Genomic DNA, 14,242 nt, shown 5'->3' on the forward strand with positions numbered 1-14,242 from the left:
AAGATATGAGTAATTAAAGAGCTTCCAAAACAACAGGAAACAAAAGGAAATATTTCCTATGTTTGGCTATATCTCAAAATCAATATTTCCGAGTTCCGACTGATTTTGCTTGAACGCATCAAACATGGCGAAAATAATATAATCTAAGGAAATCCACAAAGCAAATCGTGCGATATGCACAGGTACATCACGCAGCAGTTGGGCGCAGCATGTACGCTACTTTCGCATTGCGTAATGCGTGACTACAGTGACTAGCTCGCGCTTACTCCCTATTCCAGAAAAATACAGAACTAATTTATTTGAATAAAAAAATATTATCCGGTTTAGCCAAATGAAACATAAGTAAATCCTAATCTTTTAGTTAATCATAACTAACAATAAAAGTCAAAATTTAATATTTGGGCAATTTTTGGAAATACGGGCCAAAAACATGCATTTTAGGGTGTCGTATGTAGTGACATCAAGCCCAAAGAATAATTTTAGTAATATGCATTCTAAATTTTGAAAAAAAAAGACATGTTTCATTCTTATAACCAACCATAAAATTAGAGTAAATTTTCGGCATATACTCAAGATTTTGAAAGCTTAGACATGCATGTTCCAAGTCTGTGATTTTTGTGACTCGATTGTCAAAAAACATGCCGAAAATACATGTTTTTGGCTCTTTTTTCAGGAAATATAGTGAACCTTTTCTTATAGCTCCAGTTAGCACTAAATAAATGATTAGGATTTAGCTATGTTTAATTAGGCAGAACTTGATAATATTTGTTTAATCCCAAAAAATTAGTGCTGTATTTTTTTGGAATGGGGAGTATAGGTGCATTTACTCAAGCATAAGCTGGGACTTAAATAATAATAATAATATAATAATAATAATAATAATAATAATAATAATAATAATAATAATAATATTAATAATAATAATAATAATAATAATAATAATAATAATATATTAATAACAATTAATACAGCTTTCTGTTGCTTAAAAAGGAACTAATGAACAGTATCATATAAAAAGTAACTTTTATGTCAAGTCTTTTAAAATAAATGTTTTTAATTAGAATAATACTGAATATTGTACATGTACATGTGCTGATATAGCAATGCATTTTCAATACTACATGTACAATGTATTTTAACAATGTGTATGTATCAGATCGTGATATACAGACGTAAATGGCATTGGCAGGTCATGTCCGCCAACGCACATTAGTATATATGCGTCATGCTTTGATAAAAAAAAAAAACGAACGGGGAATTCCAATATTATTTTTACTGAGCTACAGGCATCCCGTCAGGTTAGCGGCAAAATCAGGAAAGTGAGGCAACTGTTCAATGCAAAACGTAAATGTATTGAAACCAGGACCTCGTCCATCTACATCCGGAGACAATCCCTCATTTCAAATATATAGTTTTGGTTTCTCTTTTGTTCAGAAACCAAAAATCAAGGGATTAAAAAGTAGAGCTGATCTGATCTGCAATCATAACACTATTATGCTGGGAGGACACAGTATAGGGTATATAACCAGAAGTATACAATAGCCTATTGTGCTAACATAATTATTATCATGATTGATATCGGAAATCTATCCCGCGGACGACAGTTGATGCTCTCTGTCGAAGGTAGGTGGCATATTACACTCACGAGTTCTAGGCCTAGAAATCATATACATGCGCGTATACTGAAGGATGGGGTGGGGTGGGGAATTTGTTTGTTTGTATGAAACATAAACGATGCATGGAGATGATTTGATTATGAATTAGTTTATTATCCCCGGAAGCACAACCCATACCTCTTTAAGAGGGGGCTCCCTCCCTATATAACCACCTCTTTCCTAAATTACCCCTTTCCCCCTCCTCCTCCCCTACATTCGATATCTTCATCTCGAGCTCTCCTCCCCTTCTCTTTCACTTCCAATGCTCTCTCTCATATGTTTCTCTCTCTCCCGGCCCATATCCCCTTGCCCTTCAACCCCCCACACACACACACACACACCCCAATCTTCTCCCCTATATCTTCTACTTTTTGCAGTAAAAATTGCTTCAGTAAAAGTCATTAGGTTATTAGAGGTCATATAATGGCCTTCCATCGATTCTGGTACATGGGATTAAGTACATGAATCGATTTTGTTTATAGCACCTATACAATTACAGTAGTGGCCCTTTTTGTAATGTCGAATGCAAATATTTCGATGGTCTATATATTTTCACAGTGAAATCAGCTTAGGCTATTTCGTAGTCTCAAGCCAATGCTTTCAAACTAAATCAATGCTTTCAAATGTAGACTGTTTTGTTCGACTTCTCTGCTCGTGAATATTGCACTGCGAAATTTAAACATTTCTTTTGTATACTTAGATCAGGTAACTCGAAAATCCTGTAATTGTATTCGTCACACCACTTATAAGAAACTGAAACCAAAACCGAAACTACCTGTCACAAATGTTTAGTTTTAAACAAAAGGTAGAAACAAAGAGATCGATATCTTGTGATTCAAGTGGTTAGGCAGGACAATAGGAAACCACGTGACCAAAACCAAAACCAAAACTAAAACTATATATTTGAAATGAGGCAATGTCGATTTACAGGTGGTGGATGACATGATCGAGCCGGCAACTTGTGAAACCGTCCGGCCGTATGGCATTTTTAATATACTTGGTTAGTTTTGTGGGGTTCATTATCGAACCCCAACGGTTTTAGCTTGTATTTATATTATTTATTAACATAGGCCTATCTGTTTGTGATATTTCAAGCGTTTTAAAATTTCAAAATAATCCCATTCAATTACACGGTTGACGATGAAAATTTACTGAATTTAGAGAATGCAATGCGGCCACCACCTGTCGATTTACAAATACTGAAATATATCGTTTTGATTATCCCCTCCGGGATTAGTCATGAAAATGTTGTATTCGTTCAGTGTGCCCATTAAGTGATCCCAGCAAAAGTGTAAACAAATTAAAATTCAGTAGAAATTGCCTATTAAAAGTGAAGGATATTGCATTAGAATTGTCATTATATTTTTTGAATAAAAAATCTGTCGAGGAAAATAGAAGCCCCATGAAATATGTAGCTAATTTCTCTACTTTGTTAGCACATATAAAAAACTCTTGAGGTGACAAAATCTGAATTTGGATGATTTTTACGATCTACCGACTGATCTAGGGGAGCGTGTCACAGCGGTTTTAGGGGCTGTGCAATAATTATCAGCCCGGGGGGGGGAAATCCCTAACGGCTCGCCAAATATCGCTTGCCCCCCTCTCGGCCCGCCAAAAGTCTTCGCCCCCCCCCCCCTTGAACATGCCAAATTTCTGGGATCCCAAATTCCAAACTTTAAATGGTCTAGATGTATGTTGCGAGCGCAGCGAGCAGGAAAATTTGCATATTTAAGCGTTTCCGTACCGTTTTCCGAAGCATTTTAGAGCGTTTTATTTAAAACGCGCCCCATGAATGAGTGCCAAAAACCAATGCCAAAAATTGCTTGCCCCCCCCCCTTTCGGCTCGCCAAAAAATTCTTGGCCCCTCCCAATTTTACCCTCCCAAGGGCTCATATTTATTGCGCAGCCCCTACCCTAGGTTTCAGAGTAAAATAAGTACAACTTGTCTGTATGCTGTGCGATAAATACTCATACATATGAAAGAAAGATCAAGGCAGTGGCGTAACAAGGGTTGGTAGCGCCCGGGGCAGGAAACAAAATTGGCGATTTTGGACAAATAAGGCCTACCACTAATTAATTTTGGTTGCTAGATTTTGAATGTCGGTCTTAAATGTTCTTTCCATTGCTTTTGTGCTGAAATACGCGACAATTTTGACTTTCATCGATTGGAGGGGCGCAGAATCGATAATGAATTGGTTAATTTGGCGCCCCCCCTAATGGTGGCGCTCGGGGGACGTTGCCCTCCTGCCCCCTCCTAGTTAGGTTAGAATCGAAATTGCGAACCTAATTTCATTTTAGACATGATAAATAAATACCGTTTTGGTTCAAAATGTTCAATATAACGGGAAAGGATAGAATTGGAAACTAAAATTAGTCCCTCCCTCTCTACCCACGTCAGCCAGCAGGTGCCTGTCAGCCACGCACTCATAATCTCACGTCCATCCACATACACTAGTTGACTATTAAAAGTAGGTTTTACAATTATTATGATGCAGTAGCTTTGGCGTGCCTTCTTAGCGTTTTCCTACAGCGCAACATTTCGATTATAACATGTAAGTACCAGATTTTAATTACCGGTAGGCCTACTCTAAGACTACTATTGGGGAACACAGGGAGAAATATTCCGCTCATACTGCAGTTACTGTCCGTTTTCCTATACACAATACACAGTGCTCTCACCATTGACGTGTGACCTCAACAAATGATGTATGTTGGGAGAATGGACACTTGCCTAGTTAACATCACTGTGTGAAAAATAACCAGCCAATATTTTATTTATTCTCCAAAACTCAAATATTTCTCTAACATGACCTAAAATTACAGCTAGGCTAGATGTTCAGAAATGGTCGCACTTTTGTGAAATATGAGTGAGGGCAAGGCATAGCTAGCCAACTCCCCGTGTTAATTGAATGGAGATTTGACCGAAAATATTGGTATCGGGCCGCTCACTTCTGAAGGATGCCACAAAAAACGGTAAAAGCTACATTTAAATTATTCTAAATAGGTTCTAGAAAATAAAGTTTTGTAACATGTCCTAAATTTTTAGCTAATTTAGATGTTTGGAGAGGGTCGCACTTTTGTGTTTTAGGAAGGATATGTAAACGACAGATAACACCAAAAATATGAAGAAATTATTTCCAAACTGTGTTAAGTCAACAATCATTATGTTGCTCATTTTGAAGAATGCTGGTTAACAAAAAGCAGGTCTTTGTGTCATTTCGTGAACAATGGTACACATACCATTGTTTCCTTTCGTTTCCTTTATAATCGGTTACCCAACTGAAGCTGTAATACCAGCTTTATTACGATGTCGCACATTGAAAACAGACACTTGTACACAACCAGAGAAGATCTGATTTAATCAGTTGAGCTGCTTCAATGAGTGTTATCTTGGTTTAATAGCTTTTAATGGGGTTTAAGTCCTGCAAAGGTCGAGATGAATTCTACTGTAGACATGACTGCATCATGTTAAACTCTAATCATGTGCAATTTACTTCCGACAACACACCGGTTATAGCTACATGTGTTTTAGTTGCAGTCCGGGGTCGCAGTGTACGCATTGTGAGCAGTCATGTATGAATAATATTGACCTTGATTTTTTGATGCAATCAAACACCGATTTCGCAGCGTTTATAAAAAACAAAAAGCTGTTTCATAATTATTATGATCAGATAAAAAAATCATGTGCAAAACAGGAGGAAGTGGGATCATGTTTATATCTGCACGGCACGAGTGGAAACAGTAAATTGGTTTTGTTTTGTTCTTCTTAGAGTAACAAACCCGATTCACCATGACAAGTATTGAAACAGAAAATTACGTACGCTGCCACCAAGCAGTACAACTTGTATGCGCCGAAGCAATCCCATGTATCCAAAATGTACTCACCAACTGGCACAAAACCCTACAACAAAGACTAAAACCGTGCATAAGTCCACAGACATGCCCTACCAAAGGAAAACCAAAGAATGGCAAGGGATCATGTAATGCTTGTGTGGACTGGGGTGATGCTCTTGAGAAGGTGGTATACCCTCCGAATTCGTCAGGTACATTACCATGGGCTAATATCAATCCAACTTTACTTCACACGGATCCAATTGAAGCGGCTAAAGTGTTTGTTCTTCGTCTACAACCGGGTGCAGTGTATACAGATGTAGGAGATTTTGATTCAGCAAGCTTAATCATGATCATGATGAAGTTTGTAGAATTTCATCAGGGTGATGTGGCGACATATGATACCATTAAAAAGGTGAGTGTTATTTAAAAAAAGTGAAATTAAATAAGTACCGTGCATTGTTCTGTTATAGTGAATTCATGTCTTACATGGGTATTTTTCATGTAAAGCAGGAGCACTTAACTATTAGAACACCCATTTACGGTTAATACCGTAAAAAATCCGATAGTTAGCATTTTAAAACATCCAAACATATATAGCCCCATCCACAAAAGTGTAAAGGGTTTTGAGCAAATCATCGATACACATACGGACAAGTAAACCTACAAATGTGTGTCTTAACCTCCGATTAGCTCAGTTGGTAAATGTGACGGGAAATGTGATTTTTAAAGAAGATGATTTTGAGAGGGAGAACTTTGGGAGGGTAGAAAAAGATTCCTCTATTCACAGGTTTTTAAATATTTGTTGCTGGATTGTGCCTGGTGAATAAGGCGGTCTATCATGGTTCTCTACAGGGTTATAGTTTGAACGGGGAATAGAATAGAGGACGGTCTCTCCAGGGACAGTTTAAATTATTGATATATAATCTAAGTTTACATGGCTCGTGTGAACAATTGAACTTGGATTTCCTGTAGGCCCTAATAGTCCAATAAATTCTCGTAACACTAACAATCGTGCAAATCATGTTAAATTTGGCAGAGATATATAGCGCTCATCATTATAGGCTATGGATGCATTTCAACGGCACCCTTATTTGGTGGGAAAAGGTCGTTGAACTTTAACACAGAGGTCAAGGTCAAAATTGCTCAGACTTGGCAAAAACATATGCAACGTGTTCCTCAAGTCATAGGGATTGAGTATAGTTTAAGTATAGTTTGACCTATCTGCGATGTACGGTTATGGAGTTATGAGCAGAATGTAACATTGTGACGTCATATGTCTAATTTTGGCACCACATGGAGCAAAATTGAAAAATACTCCGATTTTATTGAAAATAGTCGCAAATTATTGGCCTTTCCATTATAAATTCAAAAAAAATAATTTGTGCTATATAGGATGTTTCGTTAGCTCAGTAACGCATCAAAATCGAATACTTATTGAGTCGCATTGTGTTCTATATTTACTGAATCATTTTGACCTTGATAAATTGTTGTGTTACCTGGATAAGAAAACACCTAAGGTAGCTAAAACTGTCCCTTTTCTGATTTCTTGCAACAAGACAAATAATTTGAGACTTTTGAGGCAAAATTTAACCTAAGACGTCACAATGTTACTCTTTTGCCCATTATTCATAGATATAAGTATACTTTTTATTTGAATCCTTATAACCAGTGGATAACGGTGGTGTGAGTTTTGAACAGGTTTGAGTAGTTATGAACTTGACACCCTGTGCAAAGTTCAATTACCCTTTTCTACTACTTAAAATGCCTCCATATAGCCCAGATTAATTAGCACTATAGGTACTATTCATCTGCTAATGACATTACTGTAACATGATTTGCACGATTATAGTGCATGTAAACTGAAATCATTTGCGCTACATGTATAATAACGAATAACTAAATTATTGTCATAAAATTCCTTTCCAGGTCGCACACATTCGCAATCACCTCTCTCACATCAAAGTCAACACAAACTTGAAACTAGACGACACTGAAACTGATGGTTATTTTCAAGACCTAAGCGATTTCGTCACCTGCCTTAATAATGCACATCCTCAGTATTATCCTCAAGCAACTGCGCGGCAGGTTATCCAGACTCTTCAAGAGGTATTAAACTTTAGTTACTATACTGCCTATAGGGACGATAACAAAATTATTCAAAGAAATAACACGGATTAGGAAAAACAGACAACATAACAGTATACAAACATACACTACACGTTAACATTTATTTGTTGACATTTTGTGTTTCTGTTGCTTTTAACTTGCTCCCTGTAAATACATTTATCATATCAATTTGCAAGCGCTCTTTAGCAAAGTCATAGTTCATTGAATTTACAACCGTATGACAAAACAGGCGAAAATAGTATTTTTTTGCACAAGATTTGCAATTTAAAGAGAGTTGGCCAATGTTCATTGAAATGAAGCTAGTATATGGACAATATAAGTATGCTCTTTCATTTAATGACCACAATTTGAAAAATATTGTAAGGAACACCAGAGGTTTTGACTTCTAAAACCTAAATTTTGGTAAAAATTGTGCTTTACCACATTCGCCTTGCTATAAACATTGAATTATCTGTCTAGGGACGATAGATATAAAGTGTTTTTAGGGGGAAGTGTTAGCTTTCGTTCATAAAAAAATTCTGATTCGATGAAGGGAACACTTGAGCTTTTGACAAAAACAAATCACAGGTGCCTAATTTCCACTAGATCTCACAAAGCTCTTATTATGCTATGCACTCAACTGTGTAGTATACACACAGACTGCGTAGAGGCTGAAATCGATGTGCTTGGAAATATCTGTGTATAGGGTGTATCGAGATGGAAACTGTGCATAGATGCATTTATAAGAGAATCGTTTTGAATCCAAACCTTCTCATATGAACAAGGCTTTTTTATCTCGAGCAAAAACATTAACCTTTTCCTACAAAACTCCATTTTCAACTTCGATATTTTTCTAACAATGAATAATCGAAAAAAAATATACGCATGCTTTACCATTGTCGTAACTTGAATTCTTGATTTTTGATATCTGACATCACGGTCATGTAAAAGATATCAGCGATATTACCTATTGCATGCTCAAGGGTCATTTTACAGAATCCACATTAGAATCTCTGATGCGTTCGAGATATGGAAAGGAATCACAGGGGATTGAAAAGAATTTTTGCACTACGACTTGATAAATATTCTTAACACAATTGTGGACTTGACAAAGGAATCCGTTATCGAACCAGTAATTATTAGTTGAGAGTTTCTTTCATGTCGGGAATTGATTATCTACGACCATCAAGTACCGTTTGAGAGATCCCAATGGGCGAATTAATATTAATAGTACTGCTCCACAGGATCAACAATACTTCTAATTGGTGTGTCTGGTCATCTCAACTGATTATTATGTCTTGCCACTTGAACTCAATATCAACCATGGGAATTCTAAGCCTTCCAGCAACCATCCATACCCGTATCAACCTATATAGGTTTTAAGAATTTCTCCTAAGATATAGGATTTCTCGTCAAGGATTTGTAAAGGGCTATCTCTAACGCATAGGGGATTTATCTGGACGCCTTAACTATTACAACCTTTCACTGAGGAAAAACGTTTTTTTATTCCAAATATGTATTTGTTTTTCCCTACGCCAATTGTTGAGAAAGATATTACGGCTCCGAATGGCAATGTGACTTTTGAAACACCCTGATAAACCGTTATATAAATACTATTTTATTTAAAAATGATACCATTTGACAACAATCCAAAGACAACTTATTATGTTTAATGTTTTGTTTTCTTTCATTTTTTTCTTCAATTTTTTTTCAGATTCGCATGGATACTTTTGACATCGACGTTTGCAGGCAGGAACTCGTCAGGGTATATGAAGAAGATAGAGGAAAGGTGTCATTGTTTCCATTTGATATAGAAAGTACGGTAGATATAGATGATGTATTTGTGGACTTAGAATTACTGGAAGAATCCTTCCTTCCTGGTATTGTGAGTAAGGTTCCATTAAAAACATACGATGAGTTGTTTAGCTTAAAGAAAAAAGGAGATAAAGATAAGCCCGTGTTGAGAGTGTTACTGAAAGGCGATGCTGGAAGTGGTAAGACAACCTTAGCAGGTAAAATCGCGTACGACTGGTCACAGTGTGTTGAAGGCAATGCATCCCCTACTTTGAGCAAGTTTACACTTCTATTCTGCCTCAAAATGAGGTATTTTGATCACGATATCAGCCTCGTAGATGCTATATTTGACCAATTGCTTCCGTCCGATTCAAAAGTATCTAAAGGAGGATTACACAAGTACATTGTAGACAATGCTGAAAAGGTGGCTGTCATCTTAGATGGGGCAGATGAATTCAGTGGTAAGATAGAGAGGTCACCCCAAGGCAATTTGGTAATGGATGTAGTTTGTAACAAGATGTTGTGCAATAGTTGTGTGGTCGTCACAACAAGGCCACAAAGGGTTACCTCTGTTCGCGAGTTCAGTCAGTATTCGCATGTTGAAGTAAAAGGGTTTAACGAAGAAGGTATATTTGAATTCATAGGGAAGTTCTTTAAAGTCCGTTCATTCAAAAATGCTAAAGAACTTTACGAGCATATAATTGCTAAACACGACAACCCACAAGATAGAATGAATGAACTTCAGGAGGACTTACGCCGTTCTGACGAAGATAGCGATGATGAATTGGAAGATTTGTCAATTTCAACGATGAGCCACGATCAAGTCAAAAACTCAGTGGCTGTCTTCATCGAAACCATCTTTTATAACTATCCATTTATGAAATCTATGGCCTGTATTCCAGTGGTCCTAACAATGTTTTGTTTGCTGTGGCACGAAGCTAAAAAACTACCAGAACGATTCACGTCTTTATATCAAGAGGTTTTGCATTATATGACTCAGAGATGGTTGGAAAAGACTGGTAATGACACCGGAAGTGATGAAATTGAAGACAATATCACAATAGGTCTGGGGAAAGTCGCTCTCATGTGTCTCTTTGAAGATAGGTTGTTCTTTTCGTCGCAAGAGTTTGGAAACCCTGATATTCTGGAAACATCGCGCCGAATTGGAATTTTAGTAGAAGAAAGAAAGAGATCAAAATTGCATATGGTGAAACAGTACTCTTTCATTCATAAAACATTTCAAGAATTTTGCGCGGCGTCATACTGGGCTTCGCTGGCTGAAAGTTCGGAGGAGAAATTCTCAAATTATCTATCACGGATATCACCCCTCAATGCTATATCATTCTAATATGTATTGTGGTTTTGCTGTGGTTTAAGTACAAAGGCGGCACGGTGTATTATATCACATTTGGTAGTGATTCGAACAAATGAGGTTATATCTGATGACCAATGCGAACTGACCTTCTCTGGTAGCTCATCTTGGAAACTAGAGTTGCGCTTATTGTTTGAAAGCAAGTGCTCCAAGCTTGTCGAAATTTTTACCAAATGGCTTGCTTGTAAAAAGGTGAACATCTGCATTATGTACAATAGTTTTGGAAGAAAGGAAGGTCTACTAAATTACTTCATGAGCTGTTTTGAAGAGTACGTTGCCGATTCAGGACAAACAGGTACATATTCATTGATTAGTACGACTATTATGTATATGCGAGCCAGAAAGGATCCATTCTGGGATAATTTCACTCGCGAAGGACCTATGGTTAAATCAAATACTCGTGAGACGGGCAGGCTTATCAATGTCTTGTTGAAATACTCAAAAGAAAAAGTAACTTTGAAATGTTGCATCGCTTCTCAAGTTGACAGAACTACCTATCTGACGTACGGTGTAATCAGTAGGATAAAGACACCATTTCATGAACTCAACATTCATTTTACCGGTGTCATTGAACACGCCACCCTGCATACACTGTCTATCTCTGAAAAGGAAGTTCTGAACCGCATCCTTAATGATAGCCTGTTTTTACTGGAACCACAATCGGCCTGTGGGATTTTGAGCTCAATCTTTCTGTTACACATTGTGGTTTTTCCCCGCATGATATTTCGCCACTGTTGAAAGGTATTCTTATGTCCATGGGACCTGACAAGCGAAAACAGACCACACGAATACGAACATTTTCAAGCAATTGCAGGTTTGACTTTGTTTCTATGGCAAATTTTTTGTCATACTCATATAACCTGAAAGAGCTGAGTCTAACGATTCCATGTCTGTCATTCTTTGAATCAATGAGATCAGAAGAGCCTCTACCTAGTATTGATATGTTCAAATTATTCTTATTGATCGCCAATATGAAAGAATTGTCAACCTTATATCTGCTTTTGTCAGGAGAATCTCTTAAAGACACAAACCTGTTTGTTGAAATATTGTTTTGCAAGCTGGAATCCTTGTCTCTAGTGTATGGAAAAGAAGATGTTGCGTTCTGGAAATCTGTTTTCAGAAATATAGCTCATCAGAACAACATTACTTTACGTAAGCTTGTTCTAAGCAACAATGTCTTAGGTGGAGAAACAATAAAAATATCTGCATCCCCCGTGTATATTCCACAACCCCATCGCCTAACACGTCAGGTGGAACAGGTCCGGGATCCATTGCATGGGATCTTCGAATGGCTATCCACAGCTTTGTCCTTGCACAAAATGGACCATAGCATACTGATAGAAAATTCAGTTGAAGAATTTTCAGATGTCCTTCAAAATATGCCCAACTTGGAGAAGCTCGAGTTGTCTTCAACATGTCTGGTGCCTCGCGACATTTCATTTGTTGCCAAAGGAATTTCGTGCTGCACAAAATTGAAATCCTTGGACATTTCTGATAACAATATCAGTGATGCTTGTTCAGACTTGTCCAGGGCTCTCCAGTGCTTACCAAATTTGAGTGATCTGCAGCTTAATCGTACCAAACTGAGCGATATAGGCATTGCTGCTGTTGGAAATGCTCTTTCTTGTTTACAGGACTTGAAATATATTAGTCTTTCTGGTAACGGAATAACTTTCAAAGGAATCTACAGTCTGTCAAATGTCTTGCCACAATTACCGGAGATGTTGATGTTAAACGTGTCATCTAACCCAATAGGTGATTTAGGTGTAGTGGCCCTTTGTGCTTCATTTGAAGGTATGCCTTTGTTAGAGTGCCTAGGTTTGGATGACTGTGCAATAAGCAATGCAGGTGCTTTGGTGTTATCGCTGTCCATCCAATATGTGGCTAATCTGCGCCAATTGAGTGTTGGACAGAATGAAGAGATTGGTCCAGAAGGAATCACGTGGTTGTTTGAGAGTTTGAAAGTGGTCACGAAACTGAGAGAAGTACGTCTCGATGGCATTACATTGGAATGTCTAAAATGTGACAAAAGGTTGATGAAGATATTCAAAGAACTCAGATGGGATCCTCAGAATAAGTATTCACGAAGTGATGAGTGTGTGGAATCTAAAAAGTATGAAATGAACACATTAACAGTTTCGGGGATCAGAAAGGTTATCAAAGAATTCTAATGCTTAAAATGTCATGTTCTAGTTTAGTGGTCGGATACTACAATGCAGTAATGGTGAACGATAAAATATATAGCGCTACCAAATTGTGGGTGTGGAGGTGAACGGTGCGCTTCTTTGCGAGCCTTCTTATCGAATACTGTGTAAGTTGCATCAATAACTTGTGGGACCTGAGTGGAAGAAGGGCCCAACTCCATCAAAACTGTTTTTGAGATATTAAGAAAAAACTTAATATTTGGAAAAGTTTTATAGACAGAATGTTTTCATCTTCAGGGGACCTTTAATAAATGAACATATAATATTACATACATTCGTAATTATATATGATGTTTCCATGGTAACGGTACAGGTCTTAATACGAGCTGGAGTTGGGCCCTTCTTCCACTAATATACTGCAAGTGCTATAGTTCCTTAAGCCGATGTGTTATAAATAGCTACAGAAATTTGGTAATTATCCATTAATTGTACAAGTAGAAGCATGTAATATGTTAGCAAGAAAGTTTATTGTAGTGAAAAGCAGATTTCATGGATGAGCAATATTCCTCTTTAACCCAATATTTACTTCCATGAAACCATGATTAAGTGTACATGGAAGACTATTTAGAAAGTGGATTTTGGCTCATCTTTCACACACAAGGAAGAACTGTGTGGCAATAATATGGTGGGTCTATAACTCATTTTTGTAAAAAATTGGAGTTGGGCCCTTAGGTATTCAATTTCTTTGTGGAATATAAATCATGGTTCCCACAAAGAAATATAGCTTATAGGACCCCAAGGACTGAACGTGCAGCAATGTTTTTAGAGTTACCTCATAGGGAGGGGGGGGGGGGGGTAATGTGCGTCTGTTTAAAAAAACAACGTTTTCCATAAACTATTGGTGGTACACCACAAGAATGGTGTAATACGGAATATACCCCAGAAAGAACCACTAGCCTATTCTACACACACATAATGCTGGACAACACAGGAATCCTGGTGTAAGCAAGAGCGGACGGGTGGGGGGGGTAGATGTGTGTAGGGTTGGGCGTTGGTTGTGGTGGGAAATGGAGCGAAATAGGGTGTGTGTTTGAAAGCATTTATTTGGGGTGTGAGGCAATATGATCTCTGTGGGGGTTTATATAATTCTAACTGAAAATGTGTAACATGTGGAAGAATCGCAAATCACATATTGTCAAAATAAATAAGGTTTTTCAAAAACGATTGGATCGGTGTACCGTAGTGTTACCCTGCTCATTGCAGGCTACTGAGGCTAGAAACATGTTTCAAGAACAATAGGGCATACTATAGAGGTTATCCGTGTTCTATAAAAGCTG

The 14,242-nt window shown here is 37.5% G+C and overlaps 1 protein-coding gene across 1 annotated transcript; it reads left to right on the forward strand.

The window, feature by feature from the left end:
- The first annotated feature begins 4,512 nt into the window (after positions 1–4,512).
- On the forward strand, positions 4,513–13,092 carry LOC140139081 (NLR family CARD domain-containing protein 4-like). Its single transcript, XM_072160862.1, has 4 exons — positions 4,513–5,901; positions 7,416–7,595; positions 9,310–10,729; positions 11,503–13,092. Exons 1-4 carry the CDS (start codon positions 5,446–5,448, stop codon positions 12,930–12,932), a joined length of 3,486 nt encoding a protein of 1,161 aa, XP_072016963.1. The 5' UTR covers positions 4,513–5,445; the 3' UTR covers positions 12,933–13,092.
- The last annotated feature ends 1,150 nt before the right edge of the window (positions 13,093–14,242 follow it).

The sequence above is a fragment of the Amphiura filiformis genome, chromosome 18, assembly GCF_039555335.1.
Source record: "Amphiura filiformis chromosome 18, Afil_fr2py, whole genome shotgun sequence".
In the NCBI taxonomy this organism is placed as follows: domain Eukaryota; kingdom Metazoa; phylum Echinodermata; class Ophiuroidea; order Amphilepidida; family Amphiuridae; genus Amphiura; species Amphiura filiformis.

What these genes read in the sequence shown, in the direction of transcription:
- LOC140139081 (XM_072160862.1), top strand. Translation starts at nt 5,446, where the DNA reads ATGACAAGTATTGAAACAGAAAATTACGTACGCTGCCACCAAGCAGTA. An exon ending in TTATCCAGACTCTTCAAGAG is followed by an intron (nt 7,596 to 9,309) that starts GTATTAAACTTT and finishes ATTTTTTTTCAG; the next exon opens with ATTCGCATGGATACTTTTGA. An exon ending in ATCACCCCTCAATGCTATAT is followed by an intron (nt 10,730 to 11,502) that starts CATTCTAATATG and finishes CACTGTTGAAAG; the next exon opens with GTATTCTTATGTCCATGGGA.